Source organism: Lepisma saccharinum, chromosome 2 (genome assembly GCF_977018435.1).
Source record: "Lepisma saccharinum chromosome 2, izLepSacc3.1, whole genome shotgun sequence".
Taxonomy (NCBI): Eukaryota; Metazoa; Arthropoda; class Insecta; order Zygentoma; family Lepismatidae; genus Lepisma; species Lepisma saccharinum.
The window spans coordinates 110,160,748-110,185,673 of NC_139230.1; the positions used below are offsets into that span (position 1 = coordinate 110,160,748).

The following is a 24,926-nucleotide window of genomic DNA, read 5'->3' on the forward strand; positions in this document are numbered from 1 at the left end:
TATGTTGTACATGAAAGTTATACGTGTCATATGTACAAAAGAAAGTTTGTCATGCATATTCTGTCTTTCAAAAATACAGTTTGTGTGCTTGTTTTCCATTATTAGCTAATATGAAATTGAACATGTTGGAAAAGTACCGAGTGATCTGTTTGAGATGTCAGAAAAATAAACCTTTATACACAAGAGGTTAATGTACGTATCTCCGACCAACTTGTAATATAAGCAGAAAGGATGTAAGTTTCGAATTCAGCCAAATGGCGGCGCTAATGAGCATACAAAGGTGGTGATCACGTCACAACGGCGCACACAGTATGTCGTATGGTAAGCGAAATTTTCGAGTATTACATGCATGTTACCAGGGGGTGCTATTCCGGCTTCCCGCGCTACGGCGGCACGTGAAGGTCTTCTGCTAGAGTGACGTCAAAAAGGGGATCCCTCAGCTGCGGGCCGCTTAATAACATGTAAAAGCATACAAGTTTATCGCCTCATAGAGGCGATTATAACTCTTGGGGAGCAATGTTTATAACATGTAGTTCTTCTTCACTGCTTTCCCGTACCTTCTCAAGTTAACTGAGGATGGCAAACGAACAAATTCATGCTGAATTCAGCAAAAAGGGAATCAATGTCTTTGGTTCTTTAACACTATTTGTTTACACTTCTACACGCAACAAATAAAGTTGGTTGGTTGGTTGATTTGGTGTTTTAAGTCCACTTTATGCACAGTAAGGCTAATCGGGACTGGACCTACAGGTTAAAGTGGAATCCGAACCACCATGTGCCTTCACCGGGTATCGACCCAGGGACCCCTTGATTACGAGACACAGCAATGAAGTTAAATGATTATTAGATGAGAGTCTCATCTTGAGACGAGCACAATAGAGAACACCCGAAAAATCGTAAAGTGAAACAATTTGAAATCCCTGTGTGTGCTGGAGGGGGGTGGGAGTAGAGTCTCGTGCGCATATTTTCATGCAAATAGTTTACTAACTTAATTAATTATAGCGTGGACATAACTGCAACAGGATCGAGAGAGTAAGATTGAACGGAAAGGATTAAGTAAGTCCCTCTACATGTATATAACGGGTCTCCATGACAGCATAACGCTTTAGGAAGCCAGAGGCCCCAGTTTGAACCATAGTAAGGCATATAGCAATGTTTGTCTCATTCTCCACTCATTAGTTCATCATTCATCCTCATAGTAGCGATCAACCCAGTAGAAATTCGTCTTTAAATGAACGACACATGCATACGTATTGATTTATTATTATTTCGTTTTTCTGCTACTTCTGGCTAATCGCGAAGATGAGGATGAATCGTGATAAGATGAGGTAGTTGAAGGGACAATCATAAACATGTAAGGACGAGCCCCACCAAGGATTATAATGGCCACGAGTCCAGACGCCAGAGCCTCGCTAGTCACTAGTATGTAAAATGTAGTGGTATGAGTCCTGTCGAGTTGCATCCACGGGAAGCTCCAAAATTTCGGTGTTGTGTGCGTGTGAATGAAATTATTATTATTATGAAGTTACAGTTACGCAATAATAAACGTCTAAGCCGTATGAATGCAAATATTGACATCAGTTTCAATAATACGAATGTCTATAACAGTGTCCTTCTTATTTAATTTTTATTTAACACGTAGTGTTTTTTTGATACGGAAGAAACATGCATCAAATTATGTCAATATATTGTACATATATTCAGGTAGTGTTGTATTTTAAAAATTTCCAGCAGTAGAATTTCAGCAACTTCTTTGCAGGGGCGACTTATTGTTGACAAGAAATAATTGAAGTTCCTGCTGCATAACATAATAAGTACGAGTATATTGCAAAATCATAGACAAAATGCAGTGGGTGGAGGATGTCTATGCAATTTATCCTAGTGGGGGAATTTTCTTTAAGAGGATATTCTTAACTAGAGAGATAGCATTCCAAAACCTTTCCCTCTTTGAGCACTGTTGCCTCTCCTGTGAAAAAAATCTTGCTGGCGTCCTTGTCAAATTGCGTCATTACGAGGCAAATATTTTTCTTCTTATTTTTGGGTTGCTTTCCTGTAACTTTTACCTTATTGGAAGGCGAGGATGAGTAATGAATAGATGAAATAGATGGACACCCGCAAAGGGACGCAATGTCCAGGCGGGACTCGAGCCTTAAACCTTCTCTGGGTAGCGAGATCGTTACTGAACCAATTAACGTTCTCATCTATTTCTATTTTGAGGGTCTCCCGGATGGCGTAGTGGTGACGTCATCGCCTTATAATCGAGGGATCCCGGGTTCGGTACCCGGTGGAGGCACGTAGTGGTTCGGATCCCACTTTAAACTGTAGGTACAATTAGCCTCAATGTACATAAACTGGACTTAAAACGCCAATTCAATCAATCTGTTTTATTATTTCACGTCGCTTTTTGACATATAGAGCAAACTAGGGCAATGAAATGAAAATGAAAGATGAAATAGATAAGACACACAATGATACACACCCATGCCTCAACCAAGGTTCGCTTCTGAGTTCATAGAGCGTTACCATAGCGATTCCTCCAGGTAAGGGATATACGATAGACGATTTGACGTACACCGAGGGGGTTCATACCTGCAGTTGGGAACATTCAAATGGAAAGTAATTACTTCCAGTTTCCGAAAGCGACATGGCTTTCATTGTTCGGTATAAGCCAACTTCGAGGCACAGATTTCTCCCAGATGTCAGAAAAATCTGCAGGTCCAGTAGCAGCGATCAGGTATTCGTTTACAGAAGTGCTTGTGCTGTTTGTCTTGAATATTAAAGCGAGTAATTTTAGGTCGTATTACGTGTATTCGGTGTCTGTACCATGAATAAGCGTGCCAAAGGTAAACATTCTTGTGCTGTTGCAGAGTGTACCAATTGGGCCTTTAAGGAATCTGGCACCAAATCTATTTCTATTTTGAGGGCCTCCCCGATGGCGTAGTGGTGGCGTCATTGCCTTATAATCGAGGGATTCCGGTTCGGTACCCGGTGGAGGCACGTAGTGGTTCGGATATGGAAAAGTTATTCAATTTGAGATTGTGTTTGCATCCTTCCATGGGTCAACTGTTTCCAAGCAACAAAAAGTTATGGACACTCTAAAAATAGTACTTCAGTCAAAATTTCCTGAAGTTAACGAAAAGATTATTTCCCTGTATGTCAGAACAAGAACTTTTATTAGAATTCGACATTTGAATAAACTAATGAAACTCAAGTCCATGGAAGCAAGTGCAGCAAGAAAAAGACGACAGTGGGTAGCATCGTCTTCAAAATCATAAGTCTCCAGGAAGGGTAAGTTGTAATGAATTTTTATTCTTACTGATATTTATTTCCGCCTCGGCCTCCACCGTATAGTGATTAACAAATCACATTGATAAACCAAGACAGAGGCGGCCTATTGTTCATGTATTTGTTATTTGACGTCGCTTTTTTACCACTTTTGGTTAATCGCGGCGATGAGTGTTGATCACATAAAATTGATGAAAGGGCAGGCACAAAGAACATCAATGCCCACGACGTGACTCCAAGTCGGGAACTTCAGTGATGGGATTCAAAGTCGAACACGCGGTTGACCAGATTCGCCATCGAGCTGGCACGAGTTTCCTTGGATTTATTAAGGGATTACGCTTTCCCACGACATTGCATTTTATCCATTTATTATTTATTTATTAAGTTCTAAAAAACATATTTTGATGTTACGGTTTTATAAACACAAATCAGTTTAGGTAGAATATTTCTGCAATTTTACCCTAGTGTAAACTTTAATGTAAGCGAAAACATGTGTGCATTACTAGTTAAAGATTTTCACATCTTCAAAAAAAAATAAAAATAAAAAAAAAAAAAAATAAAAATAAAAAAAAATAAAAAAAATAGCCAAAACCCATTTCCACCTCACTCAAGGATTATGTTAATTCAATTCAAATTGTACGCGGGTTCAGTGCCATGAATCTAACCTTTACTGAACAGAATGAGATTGGTTCATAGAATGTATCGCCGAAAATCAATTTCGCTGATATCCCGTTGTCGCTGTTCTATTTTCATTAGATACGAGCTCCAATTACCATTTTAATCCTTCGTTTTAAAAGTTATTCAAACACAAAAATTGTTATTGGGGGTCGTTTTAAAGTTGTTTTTTTTACTTCATTACTGTCTTCATTTGATTTTTTATTTTCTAAGAATTTCGGCGGGCTGCAGCCCCTTAAGCCCCCCCTGCGTACGCCAGTGCTTGCCACACTCATCTAGCCTACGCTCCCATAAAATTGATCATTTCATCATTCATTTTTGTTGTTTCGGTTACCCTAAATACGTAGAAAAGCGACGTCATATAACAGCGACAGCGACGTCCTATGTATACTAGATATATAAATTATAATGAACAAATTATTAATAACAAACATCTGTGAAAATTTGAAGGTATGAAGGATTATAAGTATTGGTGTGGTAGCGAAATATTTAATACGTAAAATTGTATTTATTTACCCATACGCAACTTCAGATTTCAATGTAGGGGCGATATAAGAGGATAGTCGTGATTACTTTTTGTTTGATTTGTATAACGCCATTTATTGTAATTACGTGCTGTAAACTTCTTCATATTATTACCTAGGTCTTATTCCTTGCGTTTTGCTTATTATTCTGCTGAAAATGGTTAATAGAACCAAGATATGGACAATTAAAAATGAAAATATTTCCCGTAAGCTTCCATTGCTACGCGAGCCTCGCCCCTTGACAGATCCCCTTGGTCACGTCAGAGCTCGTTGCGGCTTCTGGCCAATGGGAGAGCTCCGTGTCTCGGAATGCTCTTCCTAAAATACTTCTATATTCCTTGGCATGTTACTGCCGCCACGCAGCTGAAATCCGTAAACATCCACTTATTCGGAACTTACAACCTTTCTGCTTATATTACAACAAACTGCTGAGAGATACGTACCTTAACCTCTTGTAATGCAAAAAATGTATTACAAATTTTTACACAATTCATCAAAGTGTAGATAATATGTAACCATTATTATTTCATTAATTTGAATTTTCTTGCATAACACAACACAATGGTGTTGTTGGATTCTCCTTAAATTCCTTTGTGCGTAAAAATCTTGCATAATGGAAACTAGAGGGAAACATTATGAAGCACGAATTATAATGGACTTAATCAGTTCTGCAGAGAAGCCCAAAACTGTTGGTACATATTAATCGTCTATTAACCTTTTCGACCTGTAATTATAAAGTAGATACAGTCGCTATTTATGTTAAACTTTAGCTTTGTATTCTTTGGTATTCCGAAAAGTCATTATCAAAATATTGTTATTTGATATTGCTCGAACTTTTTTTTTGTTCATTGGAGTTTCACGATATCATCCCTTTCCTGTTACATATCACTTTTGGAGGAGGGGGACAAGTGCCCGTCTGTACCCTGCTATATCTGCCAATGCAACACAGTATATTAAAAAAAATTGCCCCCTCTAGGATTGACTTTGCCCCCCCTAATAAGAATTCCTGGCTACGGGCCTGTTACGGGAGCATCCCTAAGGTTCTTTAATCACCTAACATTGCACTTGCATACAAACAGTTGCTAAAAAAATTAGATAACGAAATGGGAATAAAATAACGAAACGGGAATAAAATAACGAAACGGGAATAAAATAACGAAACGGGAATAAAATAACGAAAAATTAAATAACGGCCGTCGCACTTAGCTTAGCTCTGTGAACTTTTGCGACTGAGAATTTATGTATGACTAAATGTCACTTTGTACGTCTGTCATCATGGTTCGTTCGTTTCGGTTAATCCAGGTGCCTAAACCAGGGCCTGAGCCACAATGAAAATGAAGCAAGTTGATTTATGATGTAGGAAAAGCTAAAAAATATAAATGCAAGTATTCTTCATTATACAATTTAGTTAAGGTGGGCATTAAAATAATCTGTAATCCCATAAGTAATTATTTTGCATTGTAAAAGCACGAAGTTGCCTGGCTATGAAAGGAAAGTCACGTGAGTTTAAAGTTCAATATGCCGCAAGAATCTCGCCGGTACAAAATGTTCATTCCGAGTATCTCGATGTGGGGTTATGGGTCCGAATCAGCATATTCCGCAAGGAGCCAAAGGCTAGTTACATGACAATTCACATCACCAGCTTCGATACCGGATGCCCTTGACTGCGTAATATGATACATTGAAACAGCTCAGGGATATGTAGACGGACAAATTCTAGCGCTTCGTGCATGGAAATCTGGTGACTTACATGGAAGGAAAATCTTTGACTCGAATCTTGCAACTTCACATATCCTGAGTTCGAAGGAACGAAAAGGAAAACAACGAATGAATCAGCAATGGTGCTTTTAGTGCAGAGATTAAACTTGCATGTTTAAACCTATTGTAAGCTGACGGAATGTAAACGTGATTATACCTAAAGGGAGGACTAACAAGATTCTGCTTGATTGATTATACTATTCGCAAAACTTCATTGTTATTTAATGAAAAAAATGACAACCAGTTGTACCTTAATTTAAACAACCTTTTTAACTTTTATCGCTATTTAGTGATTTAGTGATTTGCGATGAAATTAAGTAACCACACGAAATCTGTTTAATAACGCTAAAGAGTGTTTATTTAAACATTAAGGAATGCCGTAACTTGAAGCGAAAGTGTGATATTTATGTTTTAGTAAACCCTAAATGACCACCACCACATGGGTGAGAATGTAATTGTTCTACTACAGTATGACGTAAGGACTCTGCTCTACGCCACTGATTCAAATTTTACCATGAGTATTTTTAAATTAAAAGGAGGTCTTTCTCTTGGGCTAGATAATTCCCATTATACATTTTAGAAATATAGCACTTTAATCTGATCAGTTGAAATGTAAGCTCGGGCTTGGTAAATTTAATAAAAGTATCCTTACTATAGATATTTATCTGCATTTAATGGCTCCATGGCTCACCCAGATTTCCATCAATAGGTAGAGGTGATTCCATGAGTAAAGATGGTCCTAATATGGTGCTGATCACATCACTTTCACTATGAATTAGACCAAGAATGTATATAGAATTGTACTTTACATCACCTACCCTGCAGGTACATGTATATTAACAATACATCCACATGAAAGTTGTAAATTTGGTCAGAAATTTTACTTTCAACAATATATTATTTTATTGCAATACTGTGCTGCTGAGTATCCTGCTTCTCATGATAGCAAGATAGTTGGAATAGAACAAGTGAAAGTCAAACCAGGGTGGCAAGCCACAGATTAGCTTGACTCCAGTCTCAAATCTGTGAATTGTGAACCCTTATCTCTTTTTCTTCTCTGAAATTAGCATTCTGAAAGAAAGAAAAAAAAACTGACTTCAGCTATTAATTAATTTCTAGAATTTTCTGTGTGAAGTGAACTGGCAATTGAAAGTATTAAGAAGTAGGGCTGCGAAGAAACTTAAAAAAAAAGAACTCTATTTCTTTTTTTTAATCTAGGTTTTGTGAGCAATTTAAATGGAAATTTCAAATTTATCGTACAGGTAATGTAGTAAGATATATGTGTTATGTTAATGGTTCATTAATAATGTTTTGTTGTTTCAAACAACCTAAATTATGAAGAGATTTTCTCACCATATCAACCAGGTTATTTCTGGATAGGCTTCTCCAAAATTTTGAGAGCTAACGCCACTCTCATCTTCAGGGTTTGAAGTACAGAAATGTGTCAGGGTAAGGTTATACAGGGTAGCTACTCACTGGAAATTCCAGGAATTTTTCATGAATTATTGGCTGCGGGAATTATGCGTGAATTCTGCATGAATTTTTCTCCTCATACGTGAAAAATTGCAACTTTTCTTAAGCCAAATCCCATTGAATTTATCCATGTTTATAAATGCCCCGAGGCAAGTTTTTCACCATTTAGCTTTTACTTTTATCGAGGAAGGAAAAGAAAGCTACATGGAAAATAAAACAAAATTCTCTCAGTCCGTTTCCTTCATTAGTGTCCTTTGCAGAACCATCTATCTGACAGACGGAAGATTATTGCAACACAAGATATCTTGAAGTTGATTAGTTAAAAGTGAGTTTGAAATTCTTTTGCAATTAACAATTTTTCGTAGATTAGTATAACAGTTGTGACTTGCGTTTGTAGTTGTATTTCAGGCCTGAGTATATGAAATTATGGATGCAAACTCCAAACCTTAAATTTAATATTTTAAATACATATACCGTTTAATTGAGTTGAATTAGAATTTTTGGATACATAGAAATCACACAGGTGTGTATATGTGTAGGTGGTGAGAGGCGGTAATACGTAAGGTTGAAACAGAGGAAACATTTGGTTGTACCCTTGAATTTTTGGAAAGCTCACCTTGAAAACTGATAATTATACTTGAATTTTATCATGCTCCTAGAGTGGCCACTCTGTTATGTATTTGGTGTATCCAGATGGCGGGCCAATTGGATGCAGTCTTATTGACATCCATGCTTCTTGTCAACTATCGCTTACTAGGCTCTGTAAGAGACAGTAAGGCCATGTCCGAAACATGCAAGGGCATACTTCAAGCGAACATCTTCCGAGTATGCTCTTGCAGCATGGTCTTGAAGTCATGGACTGAAAGTAAAAGTCTTTCGAATTGCACTTCAACTGCAGCACCAAATATGATCAGTACATAAAACTGAGAACACGTTGTTTTCCTCATGTTTTAAACACTTGTTTTTCACCATAGATATCACATAGCATTTTCAAATGTTCTTACACATACATTTCCACACATTAGAAGCACATTAACCAACAACTTGCTGACCCATAACGTATTTTTAACCCGTGTTGCTGGCTTTCTATCTCCGCGATTTTAAACAAATGAACGAGTGTGGATATCACGTGACCTAGTCACCAACTATCTGTGCTGCGAGCTGCGCACTTGCATGCTTCTGTTTTTGGTGCTTTCGAACTGTACTAGGTGACGTCACTTCCACCAAGACCATACTTCAAGAATCTACTTTGTACCTTTCGGACAGAGCCTCAACACTTACCACATATACCACATGTATAAGAAGCTGTTTCAATATTTCGTGGCTGTATTGCATGTACACCGTAGAGTAGAAGCACAGAATACTGAAGATGATTATTGGGTGGCGTTGATTCCGGGGGGTATAGTGACGTGCATGCCTGATATGTAGACCCTTTCCCATCCTCTGCTGGAGGAGGTGTCAGTGCATGGGGGTAATAGGTGGATTATAGCCACACGGAAACAGTTGTTAAAGGTGTTGTTGTGGCTGCTGTTGTGGGTAGTCACAGTGAGGTCGGAGTTTTGGGTAGAGGATCGGTGGTTATTGATTCTGATTGATCTGATTGGCCATTCCAAAAAAGTGTGAAAAAATGCATCTTTGTTATTTTTGACCTCATATAGTGTAGCCACGTTTTTGTTAAGGACAGCATTTGCAGGAATCATGGAAATATTACAATCCTAGAGCTCTTCAAGATTGCTGTCAGCTGTAGAAAGCTGTCGGATCACGCTCCGCATAAGATTGGATTTTCTGTGTTCTCAGTTTATTTCTCTATTGTGGTACTTTGCACGGGTGTTAAGGTATTGCTATTGAAAAGTGCGGTACTTTGCACGGGTGTTAAGGTATTGCTATTGAAAAGTTCCGACGGTAAAAACATTAACCCGAGTGAGTGGAAATGCAGTGAGAGGTGTTTTATTGTTCCAGCGGCAGGTATCCTCCCGACGCTTTTCTCTGCTTCGCCGAGGGAGACACGTGCAACGGTCAGCGGCCAAGGTAAGCCCCCGCCTCACCGGCTCTTGAACTTTCTTTTTTCTTGTGCTGCTGTGTGGAGACATTAAGTTAAACCCAGGCCCCAGGCCAATGGAAAACAATTTCAGTGCATACTATCATAATGCACAGAGCATAAAAAATAAACTTTCTGACTGCACTTCGGAATTGGGAGAATTTATGGAGCAGGACTGCATTGCAATAACCGAAACGTGGCTCAATGACAATGTACTGGATTCCGAACTGCCTTTTTCAAAACATTTCACTACGTACAGGAAAGACCGAGGCTCAAGGGGTGGGGGAGTGATGCTTTGCATAAATAACAAATGGAAAAGTGTGGTGCGAAGTGACCTGGATTGCGACTGTGAAATTCTGTGGGTTGAGGTGCTTCTCGGCAAGAAAAACAAACTTTTCATCGGTTGTTTTTACAGGCCACACAAAACTTGCCACGTAGCAGTTCAGGAGGCTTGCTACGATTCCCTGCTGTCGGCATCCACTATGGGCAACGTAATTCTTTTCGGAGACTTCAATCTCTCAATTTCATGGACAGACTCCACGCATGGCTTTACAAAAGACAAGAACGACACGTACTTCATGGATCACTTCATACATGGCCTCAGACTTCAACAGCACAATATGTTCAATACACGAAAAGACAATAACCTGGACTACATTCTCTCAATCACTCCCTTCAGCGCACATCACCCTTTCAAGAAACCTCATCCCTTCGGACCACGAATCGCTGGACGCTGTATTCTGGCTCCCGGACCACCTGAAGAGTCAATGACCTCCCACCCCTCGACACCAATACCTTGTTTGGAGCAAAGCACCCTGGGGTGACATCCGTTCGGCGCTGGATTCCATTCCCTGGACAATCCTGGAGAGTGAAAGTGTCGACGAAGCGTGTAAAGTGCTGACTGATGTGATTCATACAGTGATGAAGGATTATGTGCCACTCAAAAAAACGAAATCAAGCAAATACCCTTCCTGGTTTGACTCTGAGCTCTTACTTGCCCTTGGAAGCCGAAAAAAGGCCTGGGATCTCTGGATACATTTTCCTAATGAATACACACGGAAAACTTTCACCGACTTACGATGTCACTCTAAACAATTACAGAAGACCAAATACAGGGAACACTTTGGTGCTATCACGAACAATATCAAATCAAATCCCAAAGGTTTTTGGTCACTAATCAACTCAAGGAGGCAAAATTCCTGAATACCTTTGAAAGTAAAACATGACTCAGTATGCGCAGAGGGCCCTGACAAAGCTAATCTTTTTAACTTTTTTTTCTCCATAAATACAACCTCGAATGCACCAAATTCATCCCTTCCCAACCTCCGTCCAGTTTGCTGTCACTCTCTAACGTCTCTCCACGTCTCCAGAAGAAGTGCAACACATCCCATCTTCAATGCCTCAATGGTCCTGATGAAATCCCTTCTATTTTCCTAAAAAACACTGCTTCTTCTCTCGCTATTCCCTTCTCTATTTTATTAAACAGATGCTTCAATGAGGGTACATTTCCAGATTCATGGCAAAATGCTAACGTGGTGCCATTATATAAATCTGGAGACAAGTGTGCTGTTTCTTCTTATAGGCCTATTTCCCTTCTTTCACCACTTTCTATCGCCTGTGAAAAGATAATAAAGGACCGACTCTACAAGTTTACCTCTCCATATATAAATACAGCACAGCACGGCTTCTTACCAGGCAGCTCCTGCTTAACCAACTTAAGCATTTTATTATCTGACGCTATCAACTCTATATCTGAAAACTCTCAACTGGATGTAATATATCTGGATTTTTCGAAAGCTTTTGACTCTATAAACCACAATTTCCTGCTTCATAAATTATCCCATCGTTTTAATATTCATGGAAACTTTCTCTCTCTGCTCAAGCACTACCTCCAAAACAGACAAGAAGAAGTTGTTCTTTCAGGAATGTCTTCTTCTTATCAAGCTGTATCTTCTGGTGTACCTCAAGGCAGTGTTCTTGGACCTCTTCTCTTCATCCTGTACCTTGATGATCTTCCAGAATATCTTTCCGATTCATGCAAAAACCTTCTCTTGTTCGGTGACGATTGCAAAATATATAGTAAAATCTCCAATTTTAGTGACATGACACTTCTGCAAAAGAATTTAGATTCTCTAATAAAGTGGTTTGAATTATGGAACTTAAAACTCAACCCTCAAAAATGTACCATGATGACCTTCTCCTTAAAGAAAAACACATTTAATACTAAATATTTCATAAAAAATAGTTGTGTTCAAAGAGTTGCCGCACAAAAGGACCTAGGCGTCATATTTGACGAGAAACTTTCCTTTTCTGAGCACATCTCTACAGTCACAAGGGGTTCAATGTGTATGCTGGGTCTTCTCTATCGTTTCACGGAAATAAACAACTTGATTGCCCTCAGCACCTTTTACAAATCTTTTGTGTCACCTAAAATTGAATACTGTTCTCCGATTTCGTCTATGGCATGCCCCTCAAATTCAGATAGACTAAATTCCATCCTAAATTTCTTCCTGGCCATTGTTCGACACCAAATTCCGTCCACAAAACACTTGCAAAAGTTCATCCTCCTGCAAATGTTAAATATCCAAACTCCTCAAGAGAGACATAGACTGGCTGACCATATATTTCCACACAAAATAGTGAATGACAACATCAGAAGTGACCGCCTTCTTCAGGAAATTCACTTTCGTGTGCCTGCCCGCTCAACAAGAAACACTCAACTTTTTGCTTCTCAGGAGCCGAGATTGTGCCTCATCCAGCGCTCTCTGTTCCATAGACTGCCCAGTGAATACAATAATCTAGGAAGCGAAATAGACATTTTTGAAAATCTGGACCGTTTTAGAAGAAAGTTAGCAAAAAGTATGTAAGTCTCTTAACCACATGTAATTTTTCTATGTTATTTTTTGTTGTATTATGTCCTTATGTTCTATAAAATCGTTCCAATGTAAAATGGCTAATGCTGTATTTGGAATCTTCTATTAAATAAATAAAAAATAAATAAATGCAAAACATTTTTTGTTAATATAGGGAAATTTTTGCAAATTGGAAAAATGACAAAATTTCAATTTTTTTTTCAATTTTTTTCCCAGTTTGTCCCATCACTCCAAAAATTGATTTTTTTTATAGCTCTTTAAATTAAATAAAAATAGACTGCAAGTCTTGATCTCTTTTCATTCCTTTGTGACATAACTTTGAAGATAAACATATTTTCTTATTACGTATTTTCAAATTACGCACTTCTCTTCACTTCATTACGGGTCTGTAGCTTTATCATCTCATACTACAGGAAAAAATATTTCAGCTTTTAAGCTATGTGTGTACAACTTATCACATAGATTTTTTCATAATTGGGAAAAGAGAGATGCGGTAGTAGATAAATACGGAGAAACTAGTACTCAATTTATTTTCTTCTTCTTCGTTCTATTAATTTCAGTGGCCACTGCCATCATCCTCATTGGAACTTGCTGTTCTGTTGCTTGGCGTGCGTCTTTTGTTTGTAGTTCTCCGGTTGCTGCTAGGTGCACTGTTGTTAACTGTACATCTGCATCCGTGTCGTCTGCTATTTCCCAGCGTTAACTGTTGTGGTAGGGGAATCCAAGTGTGGAGTGCCTGTCCGGTATCGATGTTTAGCTCGTGCGGGAAGTGCATTATGGCATGTGTTTCCTTGATTTTGGAGTCTATGAGTGTGTGGGCAGTGTTTTTGACTTGTACCTTTTGAATTTATGGCTATTGTATTTGATGTGTTTAGCAAGACCAGTAGTGGGTTAGGCCTTTTTTTTTTGCATCTGTTAGGTGTTGTTGGATTCTTTCATTGACAGATCTGATTGACTTTGCCTTGCACTCACACACTCCATCATATACACCTGGGTTATCAAGGGGGGAGAGGAAGTACCATTTGTGTTTGTTTAGTTTACCAGCTATTTTGGCATTGGGTTTGTGCGCTACTTTGATGCTATATAGGAGAAGGGCTTTGGATATGCGGTTGGATGTGTTGGGATTGTAGGGGAAGGCAAAGCATTTATATTGGCCATTGGATGTTGTTGATTGTGACTGGTTAGGGTGCCTAACCTGTATTTACGCTTTACTGCACCAAGTGGAACCACTGTATTTGATTTCTGTTAGACTTTTACTTTTCAATATTAGGAATTTGTCCACTGTTAGACTTTTACTTTTGCATATTAGAAATTTGTCCATCAAAATCTGTTATCATCCATTACCTAAACTACCATACCCTACTCTAACCTAACCTAAATCTAGCATAACTCCGGATCCCATTGGCGTCCCATATTTAAATTTTGTATACTTATTGAGTAATAGTGTTTGTAGGACATCTAATTTTTTGAAAAAAATTAAAGACCCATTTTTGAGAAAATGGCTACCAAAGTTTTATTTTCACCACCTTCAATTGTGTTTTTTTTTTACCCTGGCATAGGCATGCTATATCTCGTATGAAAGAGCTCTTCAAGACCTTTCCAACGCCATCTGAATTACTTCTATAGGTGCCCTGATTGCTGAAATATTGCAATTTAAAGTTAACAAGATGTTGGAAAAAATGGTCAAAATCGCACAGTTTGCAACACTGTAATTTCGGGAATACAAAATATATGCATCTGTAAAGTTGCATATTTTCCTACCTCAGGTGGCCTTTCCAGTATGCCAAATTTCAAATGAATCTAAAAATGTGAGGTTGAAAAGTGCCTCTTCACTTGTTGATTTCACATGGAATGCTCCATTGTGGTTATAATTTTTGAACATTGACAATTCCTCAGTCGTCTTCATTTGCCTTATTTAAAATTTTTCTACCACTTAGTTGGTTTCTCCCATGCACATTTTGTCACCCATTAAACAAGCACTTTCCAGGAGCTTCTGAACAACATCATGAATACCTCATCTATTTATAAGATATAATCATGGTATATAGAAATAAAATTTAAAGAATAAGAAAATTAAAGATACAATAACTTAATCATAACAAAAATTCAAGGTACTGATAAGTTACTGTGAGGAAGAAAGTTGACATTTCAATAGAATAATTTTATACATGCATTGTGTGAGAAAAAGAAACAGTTTTGCCCAATTTTTTGTGTGGTTATTTTTAAAGAAAATACCTGAAAGAAGCTCACGCAGATTATAATCATTCAGGTTTTTTTTTTTGCTCAGTTTCTACAATTGGCTTATGCTATGTGTCCTGTAACAAATTGTGTCCTTCCATAAATTTCAAATTAAAATTTTTGCTGATTTAGCTCACTTCACTCAAAAGTTTTTATTTTTTTTTATTTTTCACTTGTAAGGTTTTAGAGGTAACTGCTATGGAAGAACATGCTTAAAATGTGAGAGAGTGATTCCATTGTGTAAAAGAAACTTAAATATTGATTTACTACTGTTTTGAACTAGAGCAACATACATGCCACTAGGCATAATAATTTGGTGTAGTTGATACAATTGGTAAAAATTTAATCATACATGTATTGAAAATATATACATTTTAATCCACTTACGGTTAATTTTTCCATGCAATGTTTTGATCACGATTAACTACCCCTGCTGATCTCAAAATCAACCCTGGAGCACTTAATAAAACCTGGCTCCCCACCATTAGAAATATACATGCCCTCTCACCCTCCAACTGATCCATACATCAAACAATCCCTCCCACCCAAACTAAAAGAGAAGCAAACATGAAGCTTAAACACATGTAAAAATGCCTGCCCACATACAGGAATGAATGAAAATAAATGCCTCCCAGATGCAGGCAACGAGACTGGAAACTTGCCCATGCAGTACCAGAATCCCAATGCGTGGCCAAAGAAGGAACTTCCATACCTGCACTAAAGGAGATGGAAGAGAAAGACCCTTGTCAACTAACACCACCATGCATAACCAAAGGGAGAGAAAAGAACCACACTACTTGCAACAAGCCAGTATGTGCCTGACGAAGCTACTATACAGGTGGCAAAATCAATTGTGATGCAGAAACTGCTTGGAAGAATGAACCATGAAAGTGGGTTAAAATGGATTACTTCTCACCATGTGACCACCAAATGGATATCTTTAGATACAATGTGCATTTTATGTAGTTTTTTGTACAGTTTCTGCTTTTATTATTGAATATTTCTATTATGTTTTTTTTAACATTCTGCCTGTAGCATTGTTTTACAATGTAATTTATTAATCTTCCAGATATTGTGAAGGGCTCTGATGGAACGTATATGAGTGATAATCAACCAAGCTTTAAAACGATGGTAGTTCTTGATTGCAGGGGCTCAGAACCAGTGGATTTCTCTCCAAGGGTTAGTTATTCAATATCTGTAATAGATTGTGTGTAAGACAATGTTGGGACTACTATCTGTGACAAAAATATTGAGCCCTCGGTTTGCGTGCTTGTAAAATTGTACTCCGTTGGAGGAAAAAAGTCAAATATACCTCATTGGAAAGCTATAAGTGCCTGGTTTTAGACAAAAGCAAGACAAAATGATTTTAACTTGGTCTGTTTTCTATTCAGATAAAAATGTTCGTAAAAATGTAGTTTTTTTCGGGTGTTTTTTACATAAGTCGAATTCAATTGTATGATTTTTTTTTGTGATTGAACCTTGTTTATGTGGAAATATCTTAGCCAAATATAATGATACTATCATCTGTGGAACAGTCACAATTAATGATTAATAGAGGCACATATTTTTGGTAAATAAAAAAACAAAATTTCTGTACAAAAACTGAGTCTATTTCAGGTTCAAAAGCGGTAAATAAAATAAAATTTCGGTGTTATAGCGGTGAATAATCACATCAAAAGTGCTATATAAAATGACATTTTGGTTTTAAAATTGTGAATATAATCCTAAATTTGATTTAAAAACTGCACTTATTACACAAAATAAACTTTTCCCTTCTAATAGCACATTTATGTAGTTACCAGGGTATTAAGTTTATTCCTGTGTAAAGGGGTCCATTTTTGCTTCTCAAATATTTGCTACAGAATTAATCAATTTTCTGTGAATTACATAACTCACAGGATACTTCAGACTTCAGAAAGTGTCGCGTCTGTATATAAATGGTAAATTTGGTGTTTGAGTCAATTTCGCATTTTGCAGTTCATTTCGCATTATTTCGTGACAAAACAGGATAGAAAAATGCACCTCAGACCTTTCAGAAACATGAAAAATGAACATTACAGTATGTTATTTCATATTTCGTGTTTTCATCAAAAACGAAATTTGCATGCCTCTAATTAATTATGATGTTGCAGTCTCGGTAATTGTCAGCCCAATGGTCATGAAATGCATATCAAAATGATGGCTGTGGAATAAAAATCAAACTTCCATATCTCATTGTTGCACACAGACAGAATTGCTTTTCTTGACAACCAGTTCCCGCGCGATTCACATTGTTGCTAAGAATGCACATAATGTGTTGCCAAGCGTCGCCGCTTGCCCTTGAAACTCCGCGTCCAAGCAGCTTTGACACAGGAAATGAGCCGAAATAATGTGTTGCACAAAGGAAAGCATTGTAAAGATGCCGAAATTTTCTTTTGCCACTTCTGTGTTTACATTCCTGCCATGAATTATTGCCTGAACTCCCACATAGCCATAATAATACTTACGTGCACTCTATCCAGGCAGTCGGGGGTGTAAGGGGTGACCTTCCACGTAGGCGCCCAAAAGTCAACCTCACTTCCACGTAGTGCACCCTGGACTAAAGACTAACGAGGCTCTGGCGACTGGCACTATGGCCAGTATAATTTTGTGTGTGTTGTCCTGTTTGTTGTCCTTGTGTGTGCTGAGTGCCCGTTTACGGCCTCAGCTTTTAACAGAAGTCAGAACATTTTAACATTTTTAGTTATGCAACGCTAGAGTTGTTATTTGTAATGATAAGGGGCTGGCCCCCGTATAATGTGACGGGAGCAAAATAGCCTAAGTGCTGACGCTCCCAAAATTTTAAATTCAAAATTCAAAATCAAATCTATCCAGGCAGTCAGTCTCTCACAAATTCGCGTGTTTGTTTGTATGCACTGTATTGAGTGATGGCAGTTCTGTGAAGTGATTTTTTTGTTGCATGAAAATGGCAAGACTGTAATATCATAGTGGTGCAAAAGAAATTATAGTCAGTGCCAAGAGATATTTCGACCAGGGGAAATGAATAGGCACATCTCACGACATAAACCAAGGTGTCAAGTGCACAGCAGAGTGTTTGTGGGTTATGTCAGCACAGTGAAAAGGGTATCTAAAGAAAAAGGGAACCGCAAAAATTTGCTTCGACCTAATATTTTATTGGGCACGTTTTTCCAAGGTGTGGTGAGAAGAAAGATACACAACTTTTATTTTAATTATCCAGTTCAACAGAATCCATTATGAACAGCATTTTATACTTTTACCTTTCCTTTCACTCATATTTATTGAAAATTTATTAATGTTTTTAGTCCTTTTGTCTCTCTTAATGAATGCACAACTCCTTGCTTATTACAAGAGTTGCAACTGTGAAACAGACCAAAATATAAAAGCAATATTTCAGATGCGTTAAATGCTGAAACTACCACCACTACTCGATATGATGATTAAGTGAATTTTGCGAGATAAACACAATCTACATACTTTTTTCCTCGAAATATATTTTATTAAAATGTTAGTTGGCGTGAAGGTTTCAAATGCACAATTTTTTAAATATAATTTCTATGTGTTGCTATCGCTAGTATGCACCTTGCTCAGTTTCCCTTTCTTATGAAATTGCTGTACACAGCAGGTGCGTTATTATTGTATACACAGAAGACTGGATCTCGCATCAACTTCATTCCTCATCGAACATCACTTTACTCAGTATATCTGTTTAAATGTGTGACATAAAATAATACTGAGAAAATGACGTTCTCTTTAAGTTCACTTTATGCACAGGTAGGCTAATCAGAACTGGACTTACAGTTTAAAGTGGGATCCGAACCACTATGTACCTTTGCTGGGTACTGAAGGAGACAATGTTCATATGAAGATAAAAGCTAGAAAAAATGGGGAAAAAACCCTTCAGTACAGCAGTACTCCATTTGCAATATGATAAATATTTCATTCATTATTTTATGTTGCGACAATACTTTCGATCAGCTCGATGGAACGCACTTGCTCGATTCTCGCGGCAAAGCGGCAACGCTGTGGAAGTCGCCTGCTGCCCTCGGAGTCTGAGATTGGCCACACTCCACCATATGTCATGCACCCGTTTACCATATTAGGAGTGTGAAAGAATAATTAATATGTGGAACCATATTTGATGTACACACGCCAAACTTCTGGAATTTGATGAAATGTGTTATATCAACAGTTTTTTGCAATTTCATGGAATTTGTAATTATGCATTTCAAGTTTGCATGTTTCCCTAAAATGTCAATTTTTGAAGTATCTAGTAAAAATATGCATTTGATTCTTTCTACAGAGGTGCAAAAATAATCAAATTTCAAGATTATATGTACAGTTAATTATGAACTGTTTGGAGTTAAGTTCCCCATTCGTGAAAATGGGAAGGAAAAACTACACTTTTCAGTGACTTTTTCATTATAGCAAGAAAACAAGCTTAAGAAAATTTTTCAGATAACTCTTATTAAAAAGTAGATACTTCAAGCTTTCCAATGAGGTATATTTAACTTTTTTCCTCTCATGGAGTACAATTTTACAAGTGCGTAAACCGAGGGCTCAATATTTTTGTCACTAATAGTAGACATGCAGGTGTTTTAACAAAACTATAAAATTATCTAACTCTCATCATGGATTTTACACTTTGCTGTGGAGACATCACACATACTTTTTTTCAGCTATTGATTCATGAGGCTACTTCTGGCCTGTTTTACACATAGCCCAACTTAAAACAAATATTGAATACCTATAATCAACTTTTATATTAAAGATAATACAGCCCGAGCCTCTTGCATGTACTTTTCAAATGTACTGCAATGCAAAAAAAACTAAAAGCAGCATCTTTGGAGAGACAAAATTTCTGGAATTATTGTATTTTTTTCTTCAAAAGGTTCTGTTTCACAAGCTTTCTTCCTAAATGTGAGGATGCAAGTGATGTAGTGTCTAAATAATCTTTCATGGTGATTCCCTACATATTTCACAATTTCTCAGTGTGCGATAGCTAATTTATTCTAGCCTGAATAATTTCTTTTTTCTCTGATGGCTCTTTATTATTGAAAGGAGGTGGGCGAAACTCTGGTGGATTCTTGGTTCAGGTTCATACTGAAAGAAAGAATCATTATTTTTTTATTACTGGCAATTAAGGGACTGGTTCAGATATGCCTGATTTCCAAAATATCACATTTTCAATTTTTTTTCAATAAATTGCCTTTTTTTTACAGGATTTTTTTTCTTTCAAAATTTGGGGAGTGTCATATCATTAAAGAGTAATAATTTGTCATGATTATCTGCAAATTTCAAGTGATTGGCATTCATACGTCCAATGCCAAAGTCAGATTTGAGTAACATTGCAGACCTTCCTTGATTTTTTAAATAAAAAGCATTTTGTAAAAAACACTAAAAATAACTATTGTTTTGTTATTCAAGTATGTCATAAAATCATATAGAGTGGAGCCCAGATTTTATGTTCCCAGATTATACACTCAACCTTGATGTTTCCAACTTAGCAAAATGCTACAAAATTTTCCTTGAGTTTACATTTTCCTGCATTTTAAGTTTTTTCAGTTTGGTCCCCTGAAAAATGTAAAATTGAGGTTCCACTGTATACCTAGTCTGGACATAAATACTGTTACAAACTTTCAGCTTGGACTGTTCATCCGGTAGTCAGGCTCATGAACCATGCATGTGCTGAAGCTCATTCCTAACCATTGTGTGTTCAAGTGTGAAAGAAAAAGTATGTACCTTCTTGTACTTAGTTGGGAGTGGGGCAAATATGAAGACAGAGTAGCCGTAATTGCTCTGCAGATGGTTGGAAAATCACCCACTGCGATTTTCCAGCCCCTAAAAACCCTGAAGATCAGCAAAAGGTTTGTATATTGAACAATCCAGAGATTCACAGAGACTGGTAGCGTGAAAGATCACCCAAGAGTTGGTCGACTTCACACCATATGAACAGCATTAGCTGTTAATGCAGTGGTGCCTTGCATCTACCGAAATCCACCAGGAAGCAAGTGATAATGGCACAGGAGCTGAAAATTTCACAACAATCAATGTCCAGGGTGCTTAGTGAAGACCATGGATTTGGAACTTACCATCGGAGTACTGGACATTTCCTGATGCCACACATGAAGAAGCAGAGGGAATTGAAACCGAGAATGCTTCTGCGCCAGTACAGTGCCAATAGGCATCGCAGAATTCTCTTCACTGATGAGAAAGTTTTCACCACTGAAGAAAGTTTTAACTGCCAAAATGAAAGGGTGTATGCTTCAAGCTCTCTAGAAGTTCATGAGAGAGTTCCCAAAGTTTAGAGATGCCACCAACCCTCCTCAGTCATGGTTTGGTGGGGTGTGAGCTATGAGAGTTCCACCAGATCTCATTTTTGTGAAAAGGTCTTAAAAACTCATGCAAAAGTGTATGTGGAAAGTGTCCTGGAGCCTCTTGTGATGCCGTTGAACCAAACAATATTTTACAATGAACCCTGGAGCTTTCAGAAAGATTCTACCCAGCTCATAAGGTGAGGATGATGTGACAGTGTCTGGAGACCATTGTACTTTTCGAAACACCTTATTTGTCCGCCCTGAAAAAATTCAAAGTCCTTAATTCATAAATTTTGCAACATAGCACTTCAGAGCCAACAAATAGTATCAACTTAGCAACAGTTTTTCTTTCTAAATGAAAACGCTCTTTTGAATTTTTTCATTCTTTCACATTCCATGAAGTTAGAAACCTTAAACCAGTAATACAATACATAATTAAACAAAAATTGTAAATTGGAAATATGAATGTTGAATTTTATTACGATTCTTCATTCTGAAATTGAAAATAGGGGAATATATGTGCCATTTGAAACACTGGTTCTCCTCCACCTAGAGATAATTGCCATCACATGCAATGAGTCAAATTTCACATGATTTTAGGCAAAATTACAGTAAACATACCTTGCACAATACCAGACGATTCTTTTCCTTGATCAGTGGTGAAAAATGGTTGAGAACTCCGACACAATGCTCTTTCAACTGAGATCAACTTGTTTTACAGAGTTTCATGTTAGTAATCTCCTGGAGCCGTTGGTTATACTTTTTCATCAAGAACGAAACATCGTAGGTTCAAATCCCACCCTCTCCTGATTCTTTTTTTTATTGTTATTTACCGAGTACGGAGTGTTGTAATAATGTATTATAAGAATAAGATTATATTAAATCACTGTAAATATTTATGCGATGCATACCTCGAGGAATGTTTTTGCTCATCATATTGATTTTTCATTGATTGGCAGGATTTTTGGCAAGATCTTTCTTTTCATTCAGCTGTCAAAAGTTATGTTAACACACATTAAGAATTTATATGTCATAAATATATGTTCTTAAACAGGATGTTGTAATCAAGGTGTCCCAGGTTTGATATCCGGTGGAGGCTCATTGCACAGTATTTCGTATTTCTGTTTAAACTGTAGATCCAGTCCCGATTAACCTATCTGTGCATATAGTAGGCTTAAAACAACAATACAAATACACACCCACAAACACACAGGATGTTCTTTGTTTGTGCTCTTAACTGCAGACCTAAAACACATCAGATTTTCCATGATACAACCACAAATTTTATGTTAAATTCAAAGTTTGAAACTAGCCACCTCAAACTTTACATCGCATGTTTCTGCACATTTCAAGTTACATTTTCCTTACTATGATTCAAATGTCATCTGGAAATGCTGGACGAAAATTGGATAAATATCCAAATTCCAAGAAATGTAGATAAGCATTCTCGTCCGAGGCTGCTTTCTTTTTGAAAAAGTTTTTGCAAAGAAGTAGGTTTGAACCCATAACCTTCTGTTCCGCAAGCAAACACGATTCCCCTACAGCACACTGCTCACGTTACTTTAAGCACTCGGTCCGAGAGATGAAGACATACACATTTCTGTAAAGGTGTAGTGTAGTGTGAAGTGGAAAGTTTTAGGTAGGGAATATTTGCTAAGCATTTAGGATAGCTGGAGAATGCTTGTAGCATTAAAAATTATGACTATGACTCGAAAGTTGATGACCTAAAAAATGGCAAAAGATGATCTATAGAATGACCTAAAAATGGTAAAACGTTACCCAAAAATAATTTTCGCTCTGATAGTGAAAGCTTATTTTTTTCATAAATTACAAGAGTAGTTGAATAATTCGATAAAGCCGGTTGTTTGTTGGTTTAGACTACTGAAGCAATTAAGTGCTAATGTAGTTTTTGTTTATTCTTACTTCAAAGTTACAAAAAATACACTACAAATTTTTTTTTCTGTATAAATCATTCATCTCCTTTTAGAATGGGCCTTCTATGGTACTGTAGTCGGCCAGCATCCGAAAATACAGCTGTGTTTCCAGAGTATAATTTCATTTAATATTGTGACTAATTTTGCTTTTATACCACAGATTAAAGCGATAATAGTGTCCAGCAAAAGAAACTCAATGTAGGCTTTACACAAAGTATTTTATTCCATTGCCAAACATTTCAGTTAAGAATAATATTGTGCTTTTCCATTGATTTTCGTTTCATGGTGAATTTGCTAAATGGAAAATGTCAGGATATTTAAATATGTAAGTTTTGATAGTAAATTCATTTAAAACTCACGAAACAACTTTAGAGGAGAAAAATAAACCTAAAAAATAAAGAAAAATGCAACAAAAACTGTTAAAAATACTGAAAAATAACCTAAAAGCCAAAAAAGGCCGAAAAATGAAAAAAAAATTATCATTGTTTTTAAGGGTCAGGAAAAAAATGATATTTCATCAAGTTTGGGACTCTAATTACTGAATATAACTATTGAAAAATTTAGAGGGAAGGAGGCGGCTTATGTAAATTTTGCTTGCTGAGGGAAATATCATCCCATATCTCCACTTTATAATACAGAAAAAAATCAGATTCATATTTCAAAAATGACTTGCAGTTTTCCACCACGAAAATAGGTTTTTCATAGTTTGAAGTTTGTTAGAATGCACTTCAATGCATTGGATACAATGCTTTAATTTCACACATATTTCATACATTCAATATCCCTCTTCTCTCTCTCTCTTCTTACAGTCTTTGGATAAAGGCTGAAGTTTCTTGGCAATCGGGGTATAGTTCAATTGGCTCCTTTTCGCTTTCCTGTTCCTACTTTCAGCAATCAAGAAATAGCTACATAACTTAAGGATTGCTTGTTCAAAACACTGCATTTACACACAATTTACAAAATGTGACAAAACACCAATAAAAATGTTCATCATTCTTCCCTTTCAGTGTTTCTCGATTTTTGCTGCATTCGTTTCCACTTAAAAATTGCCATTGGGGAAATTATAGACATGACATTATGCGTGAATTGGTTTCTTCAAACTGGTAGCCAATTTTAACATGAGCTACCTGGAGAAGAGGTAGCGAGCGTGCTTGATACCCACGAATGAGGTCGTAGTTTCGATTCTCCATTTAGTCAAAATTTATTTCAGGAGTATATCGTTGGGTGTGAAGTTTATCCGCTATGCTAAGAAGTGGAAGGAAATAGTAAGAGGAAGTTATTTCAATGATAGGAGGAAATCACATGCCACGTGGAGTGTGTAGAATCCAGTTACGTAGAGCTAAGTCTGTGGTAGTTGTTTTGAATATTGCGAGTTTAGTGAAAAAAGTTTGTTAGATCTGATACTCGTACTTTCTGTTGAAATAAGACAAATATTTTGGATACATAGCAGTGGAGAATTAATGATCATTATCAGGTTTTGAATTTTTTGTTTGTCACTCACTATATAAATAGTTATTAGTAGTTTTTTTATCGCATCGCCCTCCGTCACAATAGCCATTTACTTATGTTAATTGACGATTTACTATTAGTTTTAGATGCATGGAAAGATGGAGGTGAGTGGATTAACAACAGTCATTACGAAGGAATGGACATAAAATTAACAATCTAAGCATTTTGAACTCATTAACTCTCTCCTTCATTACAGTAATGCACTACATCACTGCTTAACACAATTGTATGTGTGTGTGTTAGTATATCGAAATAATCAATGTTTTTGGTGTCAGTGAAGAGCACAAACAATACATAACTTAAAT

At 37.0% G+C, this 24,926-nt stretch overlaps 1 protein-coding gene across 1 annotated transcript in view; it reads left to right on the forward strand.

Annotated features, from left to right (window-relative positions):
• The window catches only part of LOC145983596 (CXXC motif containing zinc binding protein), a 114,858-nt gene that overhangs the window by 40,928 nt on the left and 49,004 nt on the right, over window positions 1–24,926 (forward strand). The window contains exon 2 of the mRNA XM_083116659.1: window positions 15,934–16,043. Coding sequence (XP_082972785.1) covers window positions 15,934–16,043 — 110 coding nt within the window. The remainder of the gene's footprint in view (window positions 1–15,933; window positions 16,044–24,926) is intronic.